The sequence below is a fragment of the Theobroma cacao genome, chromosome 3 (genome assembly GCF_000208745.1).
Source record: "Theobroma cacao cultivar B97-61/B2 chromosome 3, Criollo_cocoa_genome_V2, whole genome shotgun sequence".
NCBI lineage: Eukaryota > Viridiplantae > Streptophyta > Magnoliopsida > Malvales > Malvaceae > Theobroma > Theobroma cacao.
The window spans coordinates 26,285,380-26,310,664 of record NC_030852.1 but is presented as its reverse complement, the minus strand read 5'-3'; the positions used below and the strand labels follow the sequence as shown (position 1 = coordinate 26,310,664).

General features: G+C 34.1%; 4 protein-coding genes across 5 annotated transcripts; 1 reads left to right on the top strand and 3 right to left on the bottom strand.

Moving 5' to 3' along the window:
* LOC18605171 (pyruvate dehydrogenase E1 component subunit beta-1, mitochondrial) lies at nucleotides 76-4,598 on the bottom strand. Its single transcript, XM_018117730.1, is given in 15 exon segments — nucleotides 76-407; nucleotides 952-1,066; nucleotides 1,204-1,328; nucleotides 1,438-1,476; nucleotides 1,632-1,697; nucleotides 1,781-1,853; nucleotides 1,958-2,091; nucleotides 2,904-3,029; nucleotides 3,134-3,220; nucleotides 3,352-3,414; nucleotides 3,495-3,521; nucleotides 3,622-3,702; nucleotides 4,037-4,090; nucleotides 4,178-4,242; nucleotides 4,441-4,598. Coding segments are annotated over 14 exon segments (1,083 nt in total). The 5' UTR covers nucleotides 4,220-4,242; nucleotides 4,441-4,598; the 3' UTR covers nucleotides 76-356.
* Nucleotides 7,159-15,387, top strand: LOC18605170. 2 transcript variants are annotated; one of them, XM_007038023.2, is made up of 3 exons: nucleotides 7,159-7,430; nucleotides 8,701-8,911; nucleotides 10,393-15,387. In XM_007038023.2, the coding sequence occupies exons 1-3, from the start codon at nucleotides 7,263-7,265 to the stop codon at nucleotides 15,147-15,149; spliced, it is 5,136 nt and encodes a 1,711-aa protein (XP_007038085.2). In that variant the 5' UTR covers nucleotides 7,159-7,262; the 3' UTR covers nucleotides 15,150-15,387. The 2 variants fall into 2 exon arrangements, with proteins under 2 accessions (XP_007038085.2, XP_017973217.1); XM_018117728.1 differs by lacking the exon at nucleotides 7,159-7,430 and adding an exon at nucleotides 8,126-8,310.
* LOC18605169 lies at nucleotides 16,065-17,439 on the bottom strand. The gene is made up of 3 exons (XM_007038021.2): nucleotides 16,917-17,439; nucleotides 16,624-16,709; nucleotides 16,065-16,445 (listed from the first exon to the last, which is right to left on the bottom strand). Exons 1-3 carry the CDS (start codon nucleotides 17,422-17,424, stop codon nucleotides 16,284-16,286), a joined length of 756 nt encoding a protein of 251 aa, XP_007038083.2. The 5' UTR covers nucleotides 17,425-17,439; the 3' UTR covers nucleotides 16,065-16,283.
* On the bottom strand, nucleotides 19,107-20,477 carry LOC18605168 (NAC domain-containing protein 83). Its single transcript, XM_007038020.2, has 3 exons — nucleotides 20,224-20,477; nucleotides 19,691-19,977; nucleotides 19,107-19,586 (listed from the first exon to the last, which is right to left on the bottom strand). Exons 1-3 carry the CDS (start codon nucleotides 20,402-20,404, stop codon nucleotides 19,305-19,307), a joined length of 750 nt encoding a protein of 249 aa, XP_007038082.1. The 5' UTR covers nucleotides 20,405-20,477; the 3' UTR covers nucleotides 19,107-19,304.

The window sequence follows — 25,285 nt, the reverse complement described above, 5'->3', positions numbered from 1 at the left end:
GGGATTGTCAAAGTACAGAGACATCAACAAATTGTATGTATCAAGAGATGTAAGTATCGAACCGGTACAACGACATCAAGTGCTACACTTCTGTAAACACAAAAATCATTAATTCCATGTCCATTTCAGCATCCAGCAATACAGTGTTCCCCCAAGTTACAGTTATTCTCTCTTAAATTTGTTAAGAATGTGTTACGTTGTTTTATTTTCCTGAATTGCTGTTTCCTGATTATATTGAATTACCTAGAGTTTTCTGAATGAAAAATTTTGAAGGTCAAAAAATAACCCAGACTCACAGTGGTTTTTATATATAGAAATTAGCAAAGGATGTCAAATCCCAAATGAAGTTGATGCATTCAAACTGATCTGTAGCAAGTTCTCTTTGCCGCACGTACTATGTCCTCAACCTGTAAAAGGCAACAGAGAGAGAATATCAGAGGAATGTTTACTGATTGCACTTGCTTCAACTTCTGTGGCTAAAGCCAGCAAGAAATAGATACATCAGTGCAGCAAAAAGAGATCTTGTTTTGAACCTAACAAGAACATACTCCAGCTAAAAGATTTCTTGGTTGCTTCTAATGTCGCATTCAGATTCAGGTTACCTCTAGGCTGACATGCCCATCAGAGCCAATCATTTTATTTGAAGGTTTCTTTCCTACTGGGCATCTAGAGTTGAAATTTCTTTATGTTTACTTTTAACATTCTTAACAATCCAAATATGAGACATATAGATCAAAATGCACTAAAAAATATCAACAGGAAAATTCAGAGTAAGCCATCTTAAGGAAAATTTCCAATCTCCACTAATGTTTGTGTTTGTGGTTCTGTAATAGTTTATCATCAGAAAAACTCACTGAGATGAGATCTTGAACAATATTTAAAGGCAACACAGGAGCTTAAAGAACAAACAGTCTTAGGAATTATTGAAGGAGAGTCAATGTTAAACATGACCTGTGGAACAGCCATCCTCTCAAGATTGGCAGCATAAGGCATGGGAACATCAGCAGCACCTATTCTCTCAACAGGTGCATCTAGAAACTCAAAACTCTCCTCAACGACAGATGCGCTGCAGAAAGTTCAATGTTTTACAATGAAGTGCCTATACAAAACTACGAGAGCAGAAACACCTCTTAAAAGACAACTCAAGGAAAGGGGAAAAAGATAAAAAAACACATATATGTATTGCAAAGGGAGGTTAATTACCAGATCTCAGCACCAACACCATTTTGAGGAAACCCTTCTTCCACAGTTACCAGTCTGTTAGTTTTCCTCACAGAAGTATTAATTGTTGCTCTATCAAGGGGACGAATTGAGCGCAAATTTATAACCTGTGTTATGATAACAGCATTCATATATAGATACATTCACATATAATGATCTATGCTTCCTCAACTAGTCAAGTAAATCCGCTACTATAAAAAATCTACTTCTAGTTACCTCAGCATTTATTCCCTCCTTGGCAAGCATATCAGCTGCCTAAAACCCATTATACTTAAGTTAGTACCAGAAGAGAAAAGACATAGGCATTTGCATGGATAACACAAATGAGAAATAATTAGCACACTACATTCATATGATCTACAATTTCATGTCTGACCATCTTTTTCAGAAAAAAGTTGGGAATGACAAACCTTGAGAGCATAACCAACCATCTTCGAGAAAGCAGTAATAGTTACATCCTTTCCTTCTCGTTCTATCTGTCACAGCATAAAGCCACAACTATCACTAATATTACTGATAATTAAACTTAACGTCAAAGAAAATGTTCAAGAAAGAGTACCTTAGCTTTCCCTATGGGAAGGCAAAAACTGGAATTAAGAACTTCTGCTGAAACAGGAAAAGACTGACCATATCCACAGCATACATAAACATCAAGAATAGCAAAACAAACATTAATCAAGCATAAAACCTGTTGGCAAAACTCAGCAATAATGCCATCAACCATAAAACTACTTACAGCAACTCATTTTCAAGGAAAACAACAGGATCAGGGTCCCTTATAGCAGCCTTTAGCAGGCCCCGGGCATCTTCTGATGAATATGGAACAAGCACCTTCAAACCAGGACAGGTTCCATACCATGAGGCATAACACTGCAGAAAATACCAGAATTTGCTATTTTAACACAGAAATAAAGATACAAATGCATGCTCAACCAGGCTTCTCAACACGAAGATTAACAACCATGCATTCACAAACAACACCCTGAGCATGTAAATTTATGCTTCATTACCAGCTCTTCAGAAAAAGATACAATAACCTGAACAAAAAAAGAGGTGAAAAGAAGCTTCTATTCTCATCCTAATTTGTCTACTTTTAATATGCACCTATTAGGCTGTCAAAAAGACCAAATATAATCAGGTAAGAAATAAATATGAATTACATCCTCCAAAATTTGCAATAGCGACTCCCAGTGCACTTAATGTCCTTCTCTGGACTTTGGAATAAAAACCAGACTCCGGCTTCCGATCAGTATTTAATTTCTCATTCTCGTTGCTCAAAACCTATGTAGAACTATCTATATTCATATTGAAGTCACCACTAACCCTATGGTCAAATGCTCAAACACTATATCTCTAAAAGGAAGAAGTCTGGTTCAACTCAACAGACAGAAATGGTTTAAGGTTGAGGAAAGAGCTAACCAACTACTCATAACACCCCATCCCCACCGAGGGATGCCAATACAACTTAGTACAGAAAAGCACCATGAAAATTTTTCATAAGTTCAAATTCCATTTAAGGTTGAAAAAGAGATAATTTAACAATCTTTCTACACCCAAAACCTCAGAACAATCTTCGAGTATTTAGTGAAAAATAGCCTAAGACATTTCACAGCAGGCAAAGAGGTATCCACTATATTTGATAGGGAAACGAAAAGATTAAACACGGTGGAATATGAATGGACCTGGGAATGCTGAGCAGCAACTCCAGCAGCAGCACCATTTGGTCCCCTGAAAACAATTGGTACAGAAAGCTGACCGGCAGACATATAACTTTATTTTGCAGCAAAATTAATGATTTGGTCAATTGTCTGCAATTGCAAAGGTATCAGAAAATTAGTTCCTATCAAAACATTGGAAGACATTTGCATACAGCATGGTTCCAAAGTTATAAACTGTCAGGAGTTTATTTGACCTGCATGGAGAAGTTAAAGGTCATAAATTCGACAACAGGTCTAAGGCCATAGTAAGCAGCACCAACTCCAATGCCAGCAAAACCAGCCTACAAAACAATAATCTGTGAGCATTGTTGCATGATCAAGTGCAAAACCAAAGCAAGTAAACAGCAAATGGAAATGTTAAAGAGTATTCAAGAAACAAAATAAGGCTTTGTCAGTTAAAGAAATGAGCAACCTCTGTAATTGGGGTGTCACGAACCCTCTCAGGGCCATACTTCTCCAAAAGGCTTTTGGAAATCTAGTCCAAGGTGGAGTGTTAATAGAAATGCAAAAACAAAGTAAATGAAGAACTTTTCTAATCACAAGAAACATCCTAACCTTGTATGCCCCCTGATATTCACCAACCTGCAATAAAAATAATAAGTACATATAGACAAGGCAAAAAAAAAATTATTTAGATATTAGGTTCAACAAGCAAAGAAGATAGTGCTTCAATAATTAATACCTCTTCACCTATTAAAAAGACCCTGGGATCTGCAGACATTTCTTCATCAAGTGCAGAATTGAGAGCTTCTCGGACTGTCCTCTGGAACAACATCGCCAGCATAAAAGTATTAGAATGAGAAAACGTAGTTCTCATGATATTATAATACATACACGCAAACACACACAACAATTGTTTACATATTTTGGACTTAAATATAAACAAAAAGTGCATAATGTTGCATTCATGAATCAGATTTGTAAAGCAAAGTTCCACGGCAGCTAATAGGATAATCGGACAAAAATTCAAGGAATTTAAAATAAATTTTCCAGTTCAAAATATGTTCACATGCCTAAATGATCAACCATAAAGGAAGTGTTACTATTAACAACTTACAAAATTTAAAAGGAAAAAAAAAAACAATTGCAATATTTACCTCTTTTGCGGCGGCGGAGTAATTTCTAGACGCGTAAAATGCAGGACGAATCCTCTACAGCGAAAAGAAAACAGCAAACATAACGCTGCATTCAAGAAGGATGATATTTCATTTTTAAGAGATATGAAAATTAGTTCTTACCAACGCTCCATTGCTGACACTTTGCCTGGTGATCCCCAACATTTCCTCTTCGTCTTCGGAAAAATCTGATAAAAAATTATTACATAAAAAGTAGGTGAGCAAAGAAAACGAATCGGCAGTGTCTCGTGAAGGAAGCAAATGGAGCGGCACAAATTTGAAAAAATAAGTGAAGATGACAGATTTGAGATTTTTGAAAGGAGACGTATATTTGGATGGACGATTTAAATGGAAATCAGGACAAAAGTAAGATTTAGAAGATCCACCTGGGCAGCGAGGATTGGCTGTTTCGGCGATACCAAAGTTTGAAGGTGAATGAAGCGAAAACGATTGCCAATGACAGAAAACAAAACAGTAAACGACGGGTACCCAATGCCAATGAGGCAGTAGTGGACTAGCATAGCACTAGTAACTCTTCCCGCTGGAAAATTTGTCAACGAAATTAATTTTTAATTCTTTGGGTTCGGTGAAATTAAATTAAATTTATTATTGTTGGACTAAAAAAAATTAAGAAAGGTGTAATTCTTCAATCATTTCTTTTTCTTTTTCTTTTTCTTTTGGTCTGTTATTTTTTTTCAGAAAATAAATATTCAATTTTAACTTTTCAAACAAATAATGCATTCATTTATGATTTAAAATTGAATCAAATGTTAAAGTTTAAAGTAAAAAAAATAAAATAACACTTTCTCAGTATATTATTTTTATAACATATTTTGTTCGTGGAATAAAATATATAAAGGATAAAAGAATTATTATGTGAGATCAAGCTCATTAGCACTTTCCACAACTAGCTATGGACTCTAGATTTGATGCTTCCTTAATTATATTTGATCATAAAGTGCCCGATTAACGTTTCAATCGACTTTTTTACTATCACGAGGCATTCACCACTTCATTATCTCATATAGTTGAACCTCATACATATCATTAAACTGCTCAACATATTCAATGACAAGATGTCATGAAATTTTAATTAGATGCGTTGGAAGATAATGTAACACAAATTGTTATTCCTTTACCAATTGGTTCAAATGTTATAGGATGTGATTCTATAAATAAAGGTTCTTACATATGATGGTGTGGAAAGGCACAAGGCTAATCTTATAGCAAAAGGGTATAGTCAGAGAAGGGCTTGACTACCAGAAAATTTTCAGTCCAACAGTTATAAACAAACAACTTTGAGATTATTCTTGACATTAGCAGCTATAAAAGGGTGTTAGATATCAATAATGCCGTTCTAAATGGTGAACTTGAGGAGGATGTTTATATGGAGTTGTCACAAGGGTGTACAGTTAAGGGGAGCATCCAGTAGGTTCCAAACTAGTGTGCAACTTCACAAGTCACTTTATGGACTCAAACATGTATCTAGACTGTGAAATTCTAAGTTCACAGAATTATTTTGCACAGAAAAAGTTTTCTTTCAGTAAATTATTTTTTGATTATCAAATGGATCATAATATTTGATAAATTAATAACTTCGATAAATTAAACTTCTATAAATTTAATATGCATGTATTGTACATAATTTTCTCTTATAATATAAGAATACTATTCTATAGTTGCTTAATGCACTAAAAAAAGTTAGAGATGAGATCTAATTTTAAGAAAAAACAAATAATATTGAAGTCATATTTTACAAAAAAATTTAATTAAATTATATATATAAATATATATAATTTTGATGCATAAAGATATTATTAATTTATCACATTAGTTTCAAGACTAATCAAAAAATTATTTAATTGAAGTTATTAATTTATAAAAGTTTTACTTTATTTTTATCATCTCTCAAACTAGATCCCTTGGTTCTTGCGTCTCATTAATAATTTCGTTCCAAGGAAAAGAAAAAGGAAAACATTAACAAGTTGTATGGTCCTTCATCTTCTAGCAAAGTTAACGTGACAACTTTAGGCGCTCAACTCATGGTTTAAAGAGTTATAAATTAAATCTAAGGTCGGTCATTGGATAACTCAAGTAAGGGTTTTAAGTTTTAAATTTGGAGAGGTCTCATAATTTTATAATAATTATAATATAATTAATTATATTAAAATATATAAAAATTAAAATAAATAATAAAATATTTATTTATTATCTTATATCTAATAAATATATATTTTTTTCACTCTCACGTTATTAATTCTTAACTATTTATGCCATTGGTTATTAAAAATATGTAAAAATCAATTATAATTAATAAACTAACACATACTCAGATATTTATGTCTAATAAATTTTTTATTTTTTTTAAATTTTAAATGCATATATTGCTTTTAAAATAAAGTTAATAATTTTTGTAAATATTGCTTTAGAATAAAAAAAATTTCAAAATTAAAATTAATAAAATTTTATTTAAAATCAATAATATTTTAATAAAAATTAAATAAACTGATTATATTACCAATTAAAAAAGAAACAATAGAAGAATTTGATTATAGAAATTTAATTAAAAATTTTACATTTTAAAAGAATAATATTTTAATAAAAAAATTTCATTTGAATATTTCATTTTAATCTATGAAATTGAGCCGTTCCTGGTGAATCAAAGCCTCCCTCGTGCCTCCATTATTATGATCTGTTCATTGAAAATTACGGTCGCAGCTCTAGTTCTGATTTCAACCAGTAGATAGGTCACAGGAGACAGAGAAAGGCGTGATTTCCGCCTCTTTCATTCTAAAATAAAAACCATGCACCACCTCCGTCGCATAACAATCCAATTAAAACATCCCATTTCATCAACTAAATCCAAATTTGAGGTATCCAACAGGAAAAAGCTTCAAGCTTGTTCGTGGAAAAGGAGAAGACCAAGACTTTCTTACTTAGCGTTAGTCAAAAGCAGAGTGGAAAAGCACAAGCATTCCCAATAGTCGTCTCTCCGTACAAATAACTTTTCATCTTCTCGTTCCCACTCTTGTCAGATGCTCTTTTATTTTCTAATTAAAGCGTTCCCTTCTTCACGAAGTTTCCTTCCCACCTTGGTTTCCTCCACACCATATCTATAGTCTTCGCTTCACTCGAGTAACAAAGCCTTTTTTTCATTCAAGCTCACTATTCTCTGCTCTCTAACTTCCTTTTCTCTAAAAGAAAAAAAATGTTAGCAATGGTTACACCTAAAGAACACATTGAGCAGATAAGAAAAACAAAGTTCTCAATAGGAGGAGAACCAAACCCTTTGACTGAGGACCTTCATCAAGCTGTTAGGAATTTATCCGCTGAGCTGTATACCAAAGATGTCCATTTCCTCATGGAGCTCATCCAGGTCTTTCTATTCTTACTTAAAGTCCATATGTCATTTTGATATCAAGTGTTTTAGACCCTAAAGGAAGTGGATAACACGTAAACATCTTAGTCGAATGACTTGAGATCGTAATCTTTTTTCTTATGTATGTTAACATAAGGAATATGAAACGTACTATATCATTTGTTTTCTATGTCTTTAATTTTTATTTTGTTGTTATTATGATTTTGATCTTGGTTTGAATAATTTAGTGTTTCTAAATTCTAAGTAACCTGTTTTGAATGGTTATACTGATATATATATATATATAGTATATATATATATATATATATATTATATATATATATACATATATATTGGGTTTANATATATATATATATATATATATATATATATATTGGCTTTAAGTTCAGAACCATAACTCAAGTTTTAACCATTAATTTTGAAGGTATATGTATGTTTTGTTATTCTAACTTCTCAACCATAGCAAACTTGACTGAAGGTTGGTGCTTGGCAACCTTTGCATTTTGATGTTGATTAATATAAGTAACATAACAATTTTAGTTTATTTTTATTTTTATTTTTAAGATAAAATATTTAAATATTTTTAATTTTTAATCAAAATTACACGGAGTGTTATTAATTTGAAAAATACGCACTTTGTCACAAAAGCTTTAATATAAAAAATAAAAAAACTAAAATACCCTTTTCTCTTTTTTTCAACTTTTATTGATCAGCTGGCGACGCTCCCTTACACCTGCTGATCAGGTCAGATCTGACACTCTTTAATACCGAGGAGTGTCAGATCTGGCTCCCTCCAAGGGAGCTCAAGAGTCAAACAAGATTCGACTGGTTTTGGCCGAAGAACACCAAATCCAGCCGGATGTGGCTGGAGAAGAACGTAAGATTTTTTTTAAGAAAGAAAAAAGTGAAAAATGAAAAATAAAGGTTTATATAATGTTGTAATTTTTGACATGTTTGAGATTAGATTGTCCAAAAAATATTATCATGTCAGTAAATTAACGAAAATTTTAATGGTTAATTATCGGTTGGACTTTTGTGTCAATCAACAGACATTCTTTTAAAACTTTTGAGACGAGTGTTTATTTTTCTCTATGTAATTTTAGTCAAACCTTAGAGATACGTGGATATTTTACCCTTATTTTTAAGAAAAGAGACAGTAAATCTGGACATTGTAAGTTAGTACAAGGTTTCAGTTATGTTTCTTTTCCTTGTTTTTAAGTGTGTCCTTGGTGATCAAGTTAGTAATACTAGGACATTTGTGTCACAGAATGCAGAAGACAATGTGTACTTGGAAGGGGTGGATCCATCACTTGAGTTTGTTTTAACCTCCCGAGACATCACAGCCACAGGAGCTACAGCCACATTGCTGATGTTCAATAATGAGAAAGGGTTTTCCTCCAAAAACATAGAATCCATTTGCAGTGTTGGACGTTCCACTAAGAAAGGGAACAGGAAACGTGGTTATATTGGGGAGAAAGGTATATTTCATCATTTATTATTAATATTTTTAATAAATGGCATTTTTATTTATCCAGTGACAGCAGGGTAGAGCTGCAACATCATAAACTGTTCAGCACTTTGTACATTACAAATGAAACAATCAAAGAATAACTACACAAACATCATTCAGTAAAAATCAAGAAATTCTCCAGTTTCGACAACGAGTGGTGCTGCTAGCCTTTGTTTCTGATGAAAAGGTTCCCAGCTGAAATCTACTGTATCAAACATGCAGTTAACAATTCATTCAACACCGCTAGGTTGTCTCCCATGCTGCCTGTTGTTCCCTTCAGACCGGACATAATATATACAGCCACTACATGCTATTTTCAAAATCAAAACCTTAAATAATTTTCCGTTTAGGATCTTAATCCAAGCACACTCAATGGACCAATCAATAGCAGTTCTATGAATGTTTGAGCACGGTAACCGACCATTATTGTTTATAGAAAGTACAACCAAAAAACAGATGATATCTATCTCCAGTAGATAAATGTGAGTATTTTGTAATGGTATACCCCTGCTGTCGGGGCATAGCTTTGCAAAATTTCTGTAAGTGGTGAACTCAGGTTCCCCTTTCTATCAATACATATGAAATTTTCAAAAAAAAAAAAATCTATTTCCTGTAGATGATGATTAGAAAATAGATTAACTCATTACAAGAGGATATCCCCATTGAGAGATTGTTTGCAGAGTAGGGAGCTTATCAAGAATAGCTAGCCTTGCATTGTTTAATTTTTCAATTATTTGGTGGTCTGCATTTGCCTGGTTATTATATGGCAATTTTCTTTGGTGACATGTTATAGTCCCACTCGACTCTCTTGAAGCTTGTATCCACATATTTGCTACTGACAATACAATTTTTAGTTCTCTTGGCTGCATAAAATTTTTTTAGTTGATGTTGATATTACCACAAGCATAAGACCTCTTTTGCTTAGACTTTGTATTGCCCTCATTCTAATATCTGTATCAGCTTTCAAGTGTTCAAGGCATTTGCGTAACCTATGATATTTTGGGAAAAAAAATGGAGAAATGGAGTAACACATGTTAAAATATTTCAATGAAATATAAGAGCTGATTCGAATGCCTCAAATTCTATTATGTATTAGTAAGTTACTTTGTTAAACTTGTTTGATTCTTCTGTTTAGTTACAAAAAATTTGGCTATTTTAATATCACATTGAATATCCAAAAAGAAATTGCATTTGACATTGTAGCGAGATTTGAACTGAAAGTCAAATCATAGTAAAGCATTGAGTATTGAATAAGGCTTGGAAATCTCATAAAAATATAGGGAGTTTGAAGGATAAAAGTTTGTACTAAGCAATTTCCAAAGCAACAATATTTTGGAGCAAGAGATTGTTATCACTTTCAAGGAGCACTTATAATGTAAAACAGAGGTTATTGTAGTAATATGTGTGATTGTTCTTGATAACCACAGATGTAATATGTTTGCCTTGCAGGAATTGGATTCAAGAGTGTCTTTCTGATCACTGCTCAGCCTTACATATTCAGCAATGGCTATCAGATACGGTTCAATGAAGCACCTTGCCCCCACTGCAGTCTTGGGTACATTGTTCCTGAGTGGGTTGAGGAGAAGCCAACCCTTTCTGACATTAGAAAGGTATATGGATTGTCTTCTGCACTTCCAACCACGACAATTGTCCTGCCCCTGAAGCCTGACAAGGTCAAACCTGTGAAGCAGCAGCTCTCTAGTGTTCATCCTGAAGTTTTGCTATTCCTTTCAAAGATTAAGTGTCTTTCTGTCAGGGAGGACAATGAAGATCCCAGGCTCAACACTGTAAGTGCAATAGCTATTACAAGTGAGACTAATTTTATGACAAGGAAGAACATTGATGCTGAGTCCTATACCCTTCGTCTTGCTGCTGAGGAAAATGGCAACAAGTTTGGAAGGGAATGCAGCTACTTCATGTGGAAGCAAAAGTTTCCAGTTCGGCAGGAAAACAAAGTGGAAAGGAGGATGGATGTTGAAGAGTTGGTAATCACATTGGCTTTTCCAAATGAAGAGCGTCTCCATAGAGGGATGACCTTACCTGGGGTCTATGCATTTCTTCCAACAGAGATGGTGACCAACTTACCCTTCATAATTCAAGCGGATTTTGTTTTATCGTCATCAAGGGAAACAATACTTGTAGACAACAAATGGAACCAAGGGATTCTTGATTGTGTGCCCTCTGCTTTTGTCAATGCGTTCATCTCATTGGTGAAAATGACAGAGGATGCTCCAGTATCAAGTTTGCCTCGGATGTTCACTTTCTTGCCTGTCAACTGTTCCTCGTATCAGCAGTTTAATGCCATTAGAGAATCCATCAGATTAAAACTGGTTGATGAAGATATTCTTCCAAGTGATGAGTCATGCATGCAGCAGAAATTTTTTCATAAACCCAGTGAAGTGGGCAGAATTATGCCTGCTTTCTGGGATATTGTGGAGAAGGCAAGAAAGGAGGCGGTAGGCTTGCATAATCTTTCATCTCATGGAACATATGTCTTACATTCTTCATTTGATCGTGTTGAGTATGATCACATTCTAAATTTTTTGGGAGTCGGACCAGTCAAGAATGGATGGTATGCAAAGTGCATTCAGAGTTCCAATATTGTCTTGGGGGTTTCTGAGGGCGTTTATCTTGACCTTCTTCTCCTCCTTGCTGAGAATTGGTCGAACATATTCCTCAATACCGACATCAAGAACATACCACTTGTCAAATATGTGGATTCTTTTGGAGGTGTGTCTTTGTTCAGTATCAGTGAATCCTCACAACAAAAAAAGGCGGTAATATGCCTGTCAAATCAAGTTCGTCATGTTTCATGGTTGATTGATTGGAATGCGGAATTCAGAGGTGTTGCCAACCGTTTTTTTCTTCCCAAAAGCACACAAGAAGCCATTCGTTCATGTTTTGAGAAAGAAACAATTTTGGAATGGCTTCAAAACCAGGTGAAGGTTGTTCCTGTAAGTGTATATGACTATGCAGCAGCTCTCATTGGCTATCTAGGTGGTGAGAGGAAGCTTGTTGTCACCTATGCTCACTTCTTATATCATTCATTATTGAAGGATTTCATATCAGCACCAAATGTTCGTTATTTGTGTGGCATCATGCCACTTGTAGATAACTATGGTAATGTGACTGCGACCACGAGGAGGAGGGTTCTTGTTCCTGCTATTGGAAGCAAATGGGTGAGTTTGATTGGTTCGAATCCACTGAAAGCTGAAGGCTATATTGAGTTAGGAGAAGACTACTTACGTCCTGGAAATTTTGTTGGTGAAATCACACCTGAAAAGAAGCTATTGAAGTTTCTAGGATCAAATGTTGCAGCTTCAGACATTCCTTCTCTATCTCCCCCTAATGCTGCCATCCCTGCTGTCTCTTCGCCACTCACAAAGGAAAACACTTTCTTGCTGTTGGATTGGATTCAGAACATGAAAAATAGAGGAACTCTAATTCCAGAGAAGTTTTTGACAAGCATAAAAAATGGAAGCTGGCTGAAAGTCACAATAAATGGCTCTTCTAGCTACAAACCACCATCACAATCATTTTTTCATTCCTCGTCATGGGGAAGATTTTTGCAGAATGGATTAGTGTTTGTAGATATTCCGCTGATTGATCAGAGCTTTTATGGAGACAGAATAAGTAAGTATAAGGAGGAGCTAAAAATAATTGGAGTCATGTTTGAATATGGAGAAGCATGTGCATTTATTGGGAAGCATCTCATGAGACTAGCATCTTCATCAACGTTAGGTAGAGACCGTGTCTTCTCCATTCTTGGTTTCATTAGATATTTGAGAACAAAATTGCTCCCTCCTGATGAATTTATCTGCAGCATCAAAGAAGGAATGTGGCTAAAGACATCTCATGACTACAGATCCCCAGTTGGAGCTGTTTTGTTCGATGAGGAATGGAAAACAGCTACACAAATCTGTGATGTCCCCTTTATTGATCACACATTCTATGGCGATGAAATCTTTTGCTTCAAAGCAGAGCTTGAGTTGCTTGGTGTTATAGTTCACTTCAGTGGGAGTTATCAGCTTGTTATTGAAAGCTTGAAATCTTCTTCATGCTTGACCTCTTTGAAAGCTGATGCTTTTCTTTTGGCGCTGGAATGTATGCGTTATGCAAAATCATCTGAGCGCCTTGTTACGGCACTAAAAAATGTGAAGTGTTTGAAGACAAATCTTGGTCACAAACCTCCGTCTGAATGCTTTCTATATGATCGAGAGTGGGGTTGTCTCCTACAGGTTTTCAATTGTTTCCCGATAATTGATTGTGCATACTATGGAAGTACCATCTCCTCTTACAAATGTGAGTTGAGGAGATTGGGTGCTGTGGTGGATTTTGGGGCTGCAGTCACATCTTTTGCTAGCAAATTCAGGCAACAGGCATCATTATCTTCTATTACAAAAGATAATATTTTGTCGTTTCTGTCATGCTATAGACAATTTAAGAGAACACTGCATAAATTTCCCTCTGACTTGAAGAATTGCATCCATGAAGTAAAGTGGTTGCGGACTCGGCTTGGTGATTTTAGGTCTCCAAAAGATTGCATCCTCTTTGGTCCGAAGTGGGAGTCCATTTCCACAATTACTCTCCTTCCTTTTATTGATGATACCGATAATTATTGTGGAAAGGACATTCACGAGTATAGAGACGAGTTGATGAGCATTGGGGTTGTTGTTGAATTCGAACATGGTGTGAAGTTTGTCCCTGGTTGTCTCTGTTTTCCTCGGAGTAGCAGCATGATAGCTCCCACAAATGCACTTTCATTGCTCAAATGCTTGAGAATTTTGTTGAAAGACAAGAATTACACCTTCTCAGAAGCGTTTTTGAAAAAAGTTTCAGAAAAATGGTTGAAAACCTATACTGGTTATAGGAGTCCAGGTAAGAGCTTATTGTTCGATGGGAGATCAGGCTTAAAGCCAACAGATGGACCATTCATTGATGAAGGTTTCTATGGTTCTGAGATTAGAACCTATAGAAAAGAGCTCGATTCAATAGGAGTTACTGTTGATGTTGAGAAGGGAAGCACATTGCTAGCCAGCCACCTTGCTTTCCATTCTGATTTTGCCACAATCATTCGAATATATAAATTTTTGGCAGAAGTAGGATGGGTGCCTGATAGTGAAGCTACACGGAAAATCTGGATCCCTGATGGAAATGAAAATGGAAGGTGGGTCAAACCTGATGAATGTGTTCTACATGACAAAGATGGTCTCTTTGGTTTGCAGTTGAATGTTTTGGAGAAACACTATAAGAACAAACTACCACTGCAGTTTTTCTCTGGTGCATTTGGTGTCAAATCAAATCCTTCACTTGATGATTATTGCAATCTTTGGAAAGGTTGGGAAACTTCAAGACAGCAATTGTCACATGATGAGTGTTGTGCATTCTGGAGGTTTGTTGTGGAGCACCAGAGTTCAAAGAACGAGAAAATTCTTTCTGAAAGATTGGTAAAGTTGCCCGTGGACTCAGGTTCGGATGGAATTATGTTATTTGACAAGCATGATGTGTTTATCGCTGATGACCTTCAGCTTAAGGATCTTTTTGTCCAGTCCTCTTCTTGTCCGCTATTTGTCTGGTATCCTCAGCCAAGCTTGCCTTCTTTGCCTCGAACTATGCTACTTGAATTATACAGAAAAATTGGGGTTCGCATGATCTCCGAGTCTGTACAGACGAAAGAATTATCATTGAAAAATGACTTGGAACTTAAGCAGGTTAATCATAGAGGTGCTATGAGAAAAGAGCTGGTTCGACTTCTTCTTGGCTTTTTAGCAGGTTCTTCTTTAAAAATGGAATCAGACAAAAGGCATGAAGCTGTTAAGTGCCTCCTCAATCTCACTGTCCTTGAGACTTCCGAACCGATTACAGTGGGATATACTTTGTTTTTATCTTCGGGTGAAACCCAAGAAGTTAGAGCAAGTCGAATGATACGTTGGGATAAAGAGAGCTCGAAGATTTTCATTCAGAAGATGGACAAGTCGGCTGGGAAAAAGAATTTCCTTGAATGTGCTACTTACTTCGCTGAAGCAATTGCTGAAGGGGTACTGTGGGAAAAGGAAGATCAAATTAGTTCACTCTCTGAACTAATCAAGCTGGCCTTTCTTCTGAAATTCAATGAAGAGGCAGTGGGTTTCTTGATGAAATCCAAGAATTTGCAAGTGTTTGTGGAGGACGAGGAATTGCTCTCTGCTGCCTTCCCTTCTGAATAAGGGCATGGTATATATGAACTATGAACTACTAGTATTTGGAATGTGCATGTATGCCTTCTCTTCACCCCACCCCTCGCATTTTCCCTATTTTTTCTCTTTCTACCATGACAAGTGTTTGTCTGGATTAAAGTATAGCTTGTGAAGCATAAGATGGTGTGTGATTTTAACATTGATATAACTGTAAGAACTGGTTTGCTATGACTATAGGTATGCTCTGTTTGCTACGACCTGTTTTTCTTGTCTTTATTTCTGTTCGATTTCTTATTCTTTTATATTAACTTAAGGGTCAGTTTATTATTTGTATGCATGATGTGCAAGTATGTGACATGTAGTATCTTGCAGTACGGAATTAGGCATACTTTTTATTCTGTTCAAATTTTTGGATTTTTTGGTTGATTATTGTCACTTTAAATATTGGGAACAGAATCAACTATATATATTTGCTACAGAGTTTGCAAGTTCCCTTCAAAGTAATAGTTGATAGGACCCAAATTTCATCTGCTTGGTGGGATAAAGTATACTCAAATGGAAGGCATGATTTGGATAATGAACTCATGTTCTTTCTTTTGCACGATGAACTTCCAAGTTGTTATCCATTCAGGGGTTGAGGAGGGACTATTGCTACGTTTAATGCCTTTAGAACTGGTGCAGTGTTTAACCCAGAGGTCAGAGCTAGCCGCCATGTATTTCAAACGCAAAATACAGGCTTACTAGTTACTTCTGAGTTGGTTTCATAACAAATGATGTTCTCAAAAGACATGATATGGACTTTGATGCATGGTTTCAAATATTTTAATGGCAAGGGTAGTTAATTTCAATCTACGTCGTATCTCTGTCTAATATCAACATGTAAAAGCATTCAGCTATTGAAGCATTTTCCCTTGAGGTGAAAAATAGAACTAGTACTGGTACTAATTAATAGACCAATGGATTTAATCATAGTATTTCGGTTTATTTTGTGTCAGTACCGGTTAGATAAAATAACTTTGCTTTTAGCTATCAAATTCTTTTATCTATTTCATATGGTACAATATTTGATGCATTCGGTTCCTATCTTTGCAAAGAATAGAATTACACAAGTCATAAAAGTAAAGAAAGAGAGGGATAAGCGCTCTTTAACAATAGCAGAACAGCCTACGTTGTTGCTGGTTTTGCAGCGATCAAACGGGATATCTCGAGACCACCACAAGACGGATAGTAGCACGACTTGACGTTCAGGAAGTTTTTGACAGGTCTACCAACCCTCCTAAACTTCATTCCTTTCCTTCCTCTCTTCTTTATCTTGGCTACCGATTCCTGAACGAAGAGAATAAGAGAGAATTTCAGATATCAGCCTTTTGTTTGGCAAAATTATTACTAATACTCTTCATGCTCTATATATGTTTCTATGTACTTGATTAATTACTTTGCATTTTTTAAAAAGAAATTGAATCGGAATCAACTATTTGTTCCGAAGCATTGTTAAGCCAATTACCTCGGTGGACTTCCCGGATTCAACAGTCTCAACAGCATCTACATCGGTATCACTCAGCGAGCCTTTGTTCATGTAATCATCCTTGCCTGGATGCATCCAAACAAACAATTTATGGCTTGTGAAGGACCAAAAAAAGAGGAATTTACATATCTTATTTGGTACTTGGCAGGTTAATAAATTACGTGACACTTCGGAGCTGTGGTACTGCTATAGTTATTGTATTGTTTGATAGAATGAAAAATATACTAGATAAAAACAATTCATAATGCTTCCTGAAAAGTGAAAGTACTCACCATTATCCTCCTTATTCTGTAGTGATTCAATGTAATACACTCTGAAACTTGGTGATCCTGGACAGATAAGAGAGCCTTCTACATTGCTGAACCTGCCATATTCTTCATCTTCTGTTTCTTCCAAGGCCAACTCTTCTACCTTCTCTTTATCTTCCTCTTCAGCATTGTTATTATCTTTATTATTATTTTGTTCTGTGCTTTTTTCTTGGTCTATAACCTCCTGATCAGAAAAGATTTCCTTGGGCTCGGTTGGCTCTGGTGCTACCTTGGCGGATCCTATGCTATCCTCATCAGGCTCCGCAGATGATAAAGATGATAAACTTTTGCGTTCATTGTGATGAATGGATGCACATTCATCCTCATCGCCATCCTTGAGGAGCTGTTTTTTGGAAAGAGTTGCCCCTGCCCTGCGTCTCCTAATCTCCTCGAGCTTTCGGCAGAGGATAGGAGGCAGTTTAGGCAGCATCTCCCCTTTTCGGTGGTCTAGTTTCGACGCCCCACGCCCCATTAATTAATTAAAGAGAAAGATGGGAAAATAACAAGCTGAGAGAGAGATGGGGACAGGGAGCCAAATGGATGGTTAGGGAAGGAAGGATTCCAAAGATAAATCGGGATTTAATAGTTAGGAAGGCGAGGATTTGAACCAAAGGGTTCAAGGGTGGTTAGGCGAACACCATGAAAAATTGGCTTGCATAGGTAATTAACTCTGGCACATTACAGATATACATGCATACATTTGATTATTTGTTTCATAGCTTGGCCACATCATCTTGTGAAAATTTACTATTTCTCTTTTATCAAGCAGGTATGCTGATAAGTTGTCGATTCGTTAAGAGTCAAGCTGTTTTCAAATAATATATCATGAAATGTTTGGTATTTCAACCTGATCATTCTATATTTAGAGGTCAAAATCCAGATTATTATCTAGTCTTCTAGATAGCTGCCAAGCACACCGCATGCACAACAATAATAGTTTTTCATTCTAAAATTAGCTCTCCTGGACTGGGATGCCCCATATCTAATTACATTTTAAGTTAGAAACGTACGCCACCATGAACAACACATGCAATTCAGTCTCTTGCTAGGGCCCTAATGGACTTCAGAAATCTTTACTCAATTGGACAAGCATCTGCCGTGGAATAATAACAACTATGTCTATCAAACATCAATTGCTAGCTTACACGTGTAAAACTTATTATGATCAATACAACTTTCTCTCTCTCTAAGAAACATGCATTTTCCTTTCTCAAATATCCACTAAATCAATAACAAGTATTGTACTAATTTCAAGAAATGACCAGACTTGATCACAATGTGAAAAGAGGTTGTATATAACAGAAACACCACTGCCATTCGACGTTGAAAGATGGTACTACAGCTGATATCAGCTCAGTTATTTCGTATTCTCTTATCAGTTTGCAAATTATAAATCGAGGGTTGAACTTGGCTACCCTCCATGCATTATTCTTTTCACTACTACCGCTGGTTCTGATTTTGATTATCTTGATTGGTTGTGCAATTTTCAATAGTTGATACAAGATTTGAGTGTGATCTCTTGGTGCATAATTGCAAGCAATTAAGATAATGCAAATTTACAACAAAATGGTGCGTAAGTCAACAGTTTCTGACAATGCAAAAGTCAGAATGCATGGTGCATAAGATAATGTAAATATTTTTAATTACATTTTCGATATGCATAATATATATAATATTTAAAAAAATGTTCTTTACAGCCTCCCTCTCACTTCCACTCTATGAAGGCAATATCTAAATTAATATTATTTCATAAACCGATTTCTTCACTTACAAGTGATGTGTGTGTATATATATATGGGACTACATTAATTTTACTATAAATTAACCTGAACCCGGTACTTTTGGGCTCCGAATCCACTTTCACAAGTAAAGAAGTGCAAAAGGGTTGATGGGCATTTGTTCTTTCTAAGACATTCCACTTTACACAGGACCAGGGAAAAAGCCGATCAAGTGAATCCCATGTGCAGATATTCTTTCTTTTTATTTACTGGTGCTTTGGCCCAAAGATTTTTTTTTTTCTTTTGCGCAAAGTTGACGTACGCTATGCTTCTTTTTATTCCCTTCTCATTTCGTTTTCTCTGGGAAAATGATATGCCTTTTCATAAAAGGTTGTTTGGAAGGACTAATTTCTCCTTCTTGTTCAAGATCAATATATATTATATAAACATATGGAATTTTTTCAGAAGTCAATACGGCTGCAATAGAGTTGCATGACTACTTGGTTAAATAACAATAAACTACTATTATATCAACAGCAAAACAAAAGGGAAAGCTAGACAAGATATATAATTAACCAACTGCAAGCAGGGAAGGATTAACACCTGCTTAATTAGCGCTCTGTGCTCAACAAGTTCAACGCACAATATTGTGGCTACTGCTTTCTTCAAGGTCTGCTCCACTTGAAGAAACCTCTGTGATACTGCTCGAACTTGAAGAAGATGAGGAAGAAGACGCAGGAGTTATTCCAGTTTTTTCTCTCATAAAATAAAAGAATTTAGGCTCATGAGGAACTGCCATAGATTTTTTCTCCTCGTGGTTATTGTTGCAAAAACTCTGAATAGTCTCGTCCTCACTTCTTTTCTTCAAAAATATACGACAGACAACCCACTTTTCCATATGATGATTTAAATAATTCTGCGGAATATCGAATTAAATTATGTCAAAAACTGGAAAACAACATTAATTATTCAGAATTGAATACATGCAGCTAGCGAGGGTATAAATATATCTATACTTGCCTGGATTATTGGGTTCTTTGACAGTGGAGAGTTGCAATCTTTGCTTGCTACAGTAACTAGACGATATTCATGCATGATCCAATCAGTTCTAGACCCATGAGGAGGCTTCCCCATGTGAAAAACTAGAGTTTTTCTCATCCCTGCTATTTGATATCTCCTCGATGTAATTTGTTTATCTAAGCCGGTTGCCTTCCAATAACCAGAAGCAGTCGCTCTGTTGATTCGGTTCCCGATTCTATACTTGGCTTCTTTACTGCTGAAAAAATACCTCTCTTGCTCCGACTCACCTAGAGAGAAATAAGTGGGGATCATTAAAACTTTACAAAACTAGCCCATTTTGCAGCCCAATTATGAACCAGGTATCTCCTACTCCAAAACCGTAATCCATAAATCCATATGCGTATACTATATACAGATAATATTATTTCTTAACCATATCCTAGTTTAAGTTGCAATTTTGCAGTGACAATGCATGCCAGCAAGAGCTAATATTAAACAAAAAGTCTACCGGTTCAGAACAAATTTCTACTAACCTGGCAAATCCCAGGGATCATACTTGCAAACATTGATCTCGGGAATGATTGAAGCAGGCAAAGGGAAGGAAAAGACCTTGCATTTCAAATACTGAAAAACAAGCTCTTCATCTGTTGGCTGGAAACGGAAGCCAGGCGGCAATTTGGTCATTCCCTCTCTAACAAAATTGAGCTTGTTCATTCTGATAATGTCTTTCTCCCTGAAAGGCTGAGACTTGAGATCAGTTGATGAGGCAAAAGTCAAGGAAATGCCATCTAAAGTATTTATAGGGGCAAAAGAAGAAAGAAATCGGTCACTCGTATTAGAGGCCGCTATGACGGATTCTTAAAGTATATCCAATCAAATTAATGAATAATTAATTAAACAAATAAACTTTCATGAAGAGATTTTCGTTTTTTGATGGAAACTTAAAAGAGATTGCAGGTAACAAATAATCTATTATAATATCTTTTAAGTGCTATTAACCATCCATGCTTTTTACTGTAACGGTTCTGGCTCCCCCTCCTTTAAAATAATTATTTCTTTAATAATTGTTGCTTTCACTATTTTGTTTGCTTGCAGGTAACAAAGAGATTTGCTTGCTTTATCAAATATCAATAACCAGAAGAGATCAAACTATATTAAGGTAAAATTAATTAAAGTTTATATCATGATTAATGTTCTAAGAAATTTTGTAGCATATTTACTTGCACCTGTCATATATGTAAAATTTTAAGTTAAATTGATATTTATATTCATATCATATTGATTGAAAATTTAATACATATATTTAAGGATTGAAATTTTATTATTACCAAACAAATAGTTAAATATTTTTAATTAATTTAAAATTTAACATTCATGATTTACATGAATTGAGCATGATTTCTAATAGTTAGAATAACAAAATGTAAATTATATTACAAAACACGAGAGGATATAAAATTTAATTAATTTTACATATAAATGGATCTTTCGTCTTTAAATGATTATCGTAAAATAACAAAAAAGATATGCATTCAAGTATTCATGCAAAATTATAATTTTGTAAAAAGTTTAAAAGATTATTTTTTTTCCTTGTTAAAAATCAATATAAAGTATGTGTACACGAGTGACAGAGAGAACTACATATCTTACTTTGCGTGCGTGGGTTGTGTAGTCGGGAATTAAAGAAAAACATCAAATCAAGATTCGGAGCATCTTGAGTTTAGTTTTATTTTTTTAGAAGTTAAATTGAGTTTAGTTTTATTCGTACTTGTAATCCTACACTGCGACGAAGGCGAGATAAAAAGACGAATAGATTTGTGAGATGGGAGGAAGAAACAAATTAAGGGTTTGATTAAGAGAGAGCAAAAGATAAAAAGGCAAAAGAGGATAACAAGAGAGAGAAGGATTCCATCGGTGTGTCAACGTTGATAATCGACCATTTACAGATTAAAATTAAAGAAAAGTAAAAGCCAAATTGGTTGTTTTTTTTTTTGTACATGTTTCGATTATTAAGATATAATTAATTTAGGGTAATATTGACAATGTCATAGGACGAAAAAATGTAATAAAACAAGTCAAACATTAACTGCATTTTGTGATTAATTGAAGCTAAAGGGAAATTGCTGAATTAAACGTTTGAACATGGGATAGAAAACAAACCAAGAGGTTAAGCTAAGGGTAGACGAATTCAATACGTTGGCATCTTTGTAGATAAGGGTTACATGGACGAAGTTTACAGCGAAATATGTGGTACTACACCTACCCTATTACTATTAACCAAAAAGAAAAAAAGGTTAAGGACGCCCTACCTTTTGGCAGGGGTGAAGCTTGGGGCTGACAAGAGGGCTGCTCTCCAATGGCATTTTTACCATTGTGATGCAAATTCACACTTTTTGGTCCCACCTAAATTTGATAGCATGGCCCCCGATCTCTGTTTAAGATCCAGTTGGATATAAGTTGGAAACAATCACTCATTCTTTTCTCACGATTTCTTAATAAAAAAATTAATTTAAATAAATTTATGATATTAATGACATTTAAATATTTAATTTATTAATTAATGCATAATTTTTTATCTAAAGAGTAAAATTCAAATTATTTTTTTAACTTAAAAAGACTTATAATATTAACGTCATTGGACCATCCATTGCCTAGCTAAATTACACTAGCTTTATCTCTTGAATGATTTCTTAATGATAAACAAATTAACAATTGCCTTGCATAACAAGATTGATCCTGCAACACACAAATAACTTTGATTTTATCGAAACTAAATTTTGATTATTCAATGATTTCAGTATGCAATATGAATTATACTTTTTTGAAATTATGAATTAATTTGCAACAATATATCTGATCTTTTTGAAACCTTGATTTGTATTCTTTATTCTCACATTGATAATTCTATATATCTTTTTTTCTTCACAAAAATTGTCATTTGTGTAATTTAATGCTCATGTAAAAATTTATTGAGATTTTTAATTAAAAAGAGATAAACCTTCTCTCATTAAAAAATTCCTCCTAAAATACGAACCTAAAACTTAAAAAAAAAATGAAATCTTAGATTTTAATAGTTATATTATGCCCTCTATAGCAATCGTCAAAACTATTACTTACAATTGCTGTGTTATTCATCTCATTTTAAGTTTGCTAGAATGTTCTTTGAGTACACGACTCCTGTATAATTTAATGATGTCATGGAGGTTTCACCTTTTTAAACACTAAACAATATTTTATTAACAGTGAATTTTCAAATATATATATATATATATTATTGTAAAGCAAAACCTGATACAGAGTTCTTTCACTAATACCCCATAGACTATCTTACCCTGTGAAATACATACGTAGTTAATAATTGAGATTGGGGCATCTATTTGATAAAATTTCAGAGTGAACATTATTAATTATATTTTAGTTCTTTGATAAATAGCAAATGATTGATTTTACATCTATATATATATATATATATATATACTTAATAATTTTCAATATATATTAATCAAATAATTGCAATCCTATCATAAGATCAAGAGGTGCCCATGGCCAAGCTGGACAAGAGCTCGGGTCGGGATCTACTGGCCTCTCATTTTTAAAGTCAGACCAGATTTGTCCTTTGAATCATTATTTTTTATTAAATAATGAAATATTAACTTTATATATGTTTGGCCTATTTCCAAACATATAGTTTGTTTTTTTCCGTGCAAATATTAATTATCATATAAGAAAGTGAAATCCATAATTAATTTATTTACATGTAAAGGCCGAGCCACGGGTGGTGACGGTCATCACTTTTTAATTTTTAATTTTATTATTATTATAAATATAAAACTTAATATATATATATAATATAATTATTTTTTTATTATCTTTATTCAAAAATTTAAATTTATACTAAAATTACATGCCAAAAGAAAAAATATGCAAGGAAAGACCCGCCCTTTGTGAATGGGAAAGTTATTTTGGTCATGTTTTTTTGCGAGGTCTTAATTTCATCCAGGTCGCTTCCTGGGTATAATTTGAATTGACAAGTTCCAAACATTATTGCTGTGTGCTAATAATTAATATCCATGGCGCACACCAATGGCAGGGCAGCAGGTGAGATTAAAATAGTTACTTAATGTGTAAGTTTCAAACTGCAGTGGTCTCTATATTTCTTTATATTTTCTTCTTTTTAATCTCTCCGCCTTCTCTTCTTTAGTGGTTCGGTCAGGCTTTCAGCCATCTTTTTGTTGTAAAAAATATCAACTCCATGGTCAGCATTTTAAGCTTTTCAACTTTTCCAGGGTGGCCTAATTTGAATTATATGAACAGATTAAAAATGGTATGCGGCTTTCCTTTAACATATGTACTTAGGAATATGTTTAATTAATTAGGAGCAGAGCAAAGCTTTATTTTTATTTTTTAACTGATGCTCTGTTCACTTCATTAAATCACGTGATTGTCAAAAAATTAAATTCAAATTATTAGTAATAATTAATTCAAATTTTTATATAAATTTTAATACTCACATTTACATTTGAATTAAAATACGTTATCATAGGACTACAAATCAAATTACAAATAAGACTTACTTGAAATTAAGATCTCACCAAAACCCACAAGACCAAAATTAGTAAAGCAAGTCATTTTTATAAGGTTCACGCAATGTAATTTTTTAAAATTTAAATCATATGATTTTCATAAATTTAAATTCAAGTTATTAGTAATAATTAACTTAAATTTTAGTATAAATTTTAACAATCATTGACTTGAGGTAGGATTTGAATTTTTTTTTTTTAAAGTACATAAAAATGTGGAGATATAAAATAGAAATTTGTCACAGCTCCAAGATAAATTATCCTACTAATTTGTTGAATTGAGAAAAATGAAATACTAGTACCAAAGTTGTTTTGGGGGGAAACTTTGTATCTTTTGTTTGAAGATTAGTTGAGTTGGAAAAATAAACGAACAGAAAGTTATGCTTTATTGGGATAACAAAAGCAAAATTGTCAAAGCACAAGGTTTCCCATGATGGACGTGGACTTTGGTGCTTTTCTTCGTAGTGAAGATGTTGCTTTTGCTCTTTCCACGCAATGTTGATTCCGAAGATCAGGAACTCAGCCCCCTCCCTCCCTACTTTACATTAAAGATAGCCATCGAAACTCATTAATGCTCGACTCGACCACAGCAACAAAAGTTGCATGATTTTTACGACCTGCTTTCATCACGCAAAACCTTTAATAAGAGTGGTAGGTCATGTTTAGTTGGGGAAATAGTTTATGTTTGGTTGGGAGAATGACTAAGCCATTCTCCCTCTATTCTTTCTAAAATTTTATTCTCTTATATGGTTTGTTTTTGAAGAAGGAATAGTCATTTTAAAAAGAATGACTATTCTTTAAAATTGGATAAAAACTTGAAATAGCTAATACCACATTCTCTCATGGTATTAGTTATTTCACACTTATGAAAATAAAATTTAAATATTTAGATTAAAATATTTTATTTATTTTAAAAATTACATATTTAAACTTATAAAATTAATATTTTAAATTAAAATTAAAAATATTAATATTTTCATATATTTAAATTATAAATAAAAAATTAATATTTTAA

Excerpts from the sequence above, each read along its gene's own strand:
- LOC18605170 (XM_007038023.2), top strand. The coding sequence starts at position 7,263 with ATGTTAGCAATGGTTACACCTAAAGAACACATTGAGCAGATAAGAAAA. Across the intron at positions 7,431-8,700 it reads TCCTCATGGAGCTCATCCAG|AATGCAGAAGACAATGTGTA; the intron begins GTCTTTCTATTC and ends TTTGTGTCACAG. Across the intron at positions 8,912-10,392 it reads TGGTTATATTGGGGAGAAAG|GAATTGGATTCAAGAGTGTC; the intron begins GTATATTTCATC and ends TTTGCCTTGCAG.
- LOC18605169 (XM_007038021.2), bottom strand. The coding sequence starts at position 17,424 with ATGGGGCGTGGGGCGTCGAAACTAGACCACCGAAAAGGGGAGATGCTG. Across the intron at positions 16,710-16,916 it reads ACAGAATAAGGAGGATAATG|GCAAGGATGATTACATGAAC; the intron begins GTGAGTACTTTC and ends GGATGCATCCAG. Across the intron at positions 16,446-16,623 it reads AATCCGGGAAGTCCACCGAG|GAATCGGTAGCCAAGATAAA; the intron begins GTAATTGGCTTA and ends CTCTTCGTTCAG.
- LOC18605168 (XM_007038020.2), bottom strand. The coding sequence starts at position 20,404 with ATGAACAAGCTCAATTTTGTTAGAGAGGGAATGACCAAATTGCCGCCT. Across the intron at positions 19,978-20,223 it reads TGATCCCTGGGATTTGCCAG|GTGAGTCGGAGCAAGAGAGG; the intron begins GTTAGTAGAAAT and ends ATTTCTCTCTAG. Across the intron at positions 19,587-19,690 it reads CAAAGAACCCAATAATCCAG|AATTATTTAAATCATCATAT; the intron begins GCAAGTATAGAT and ends GATATTCCGCAG.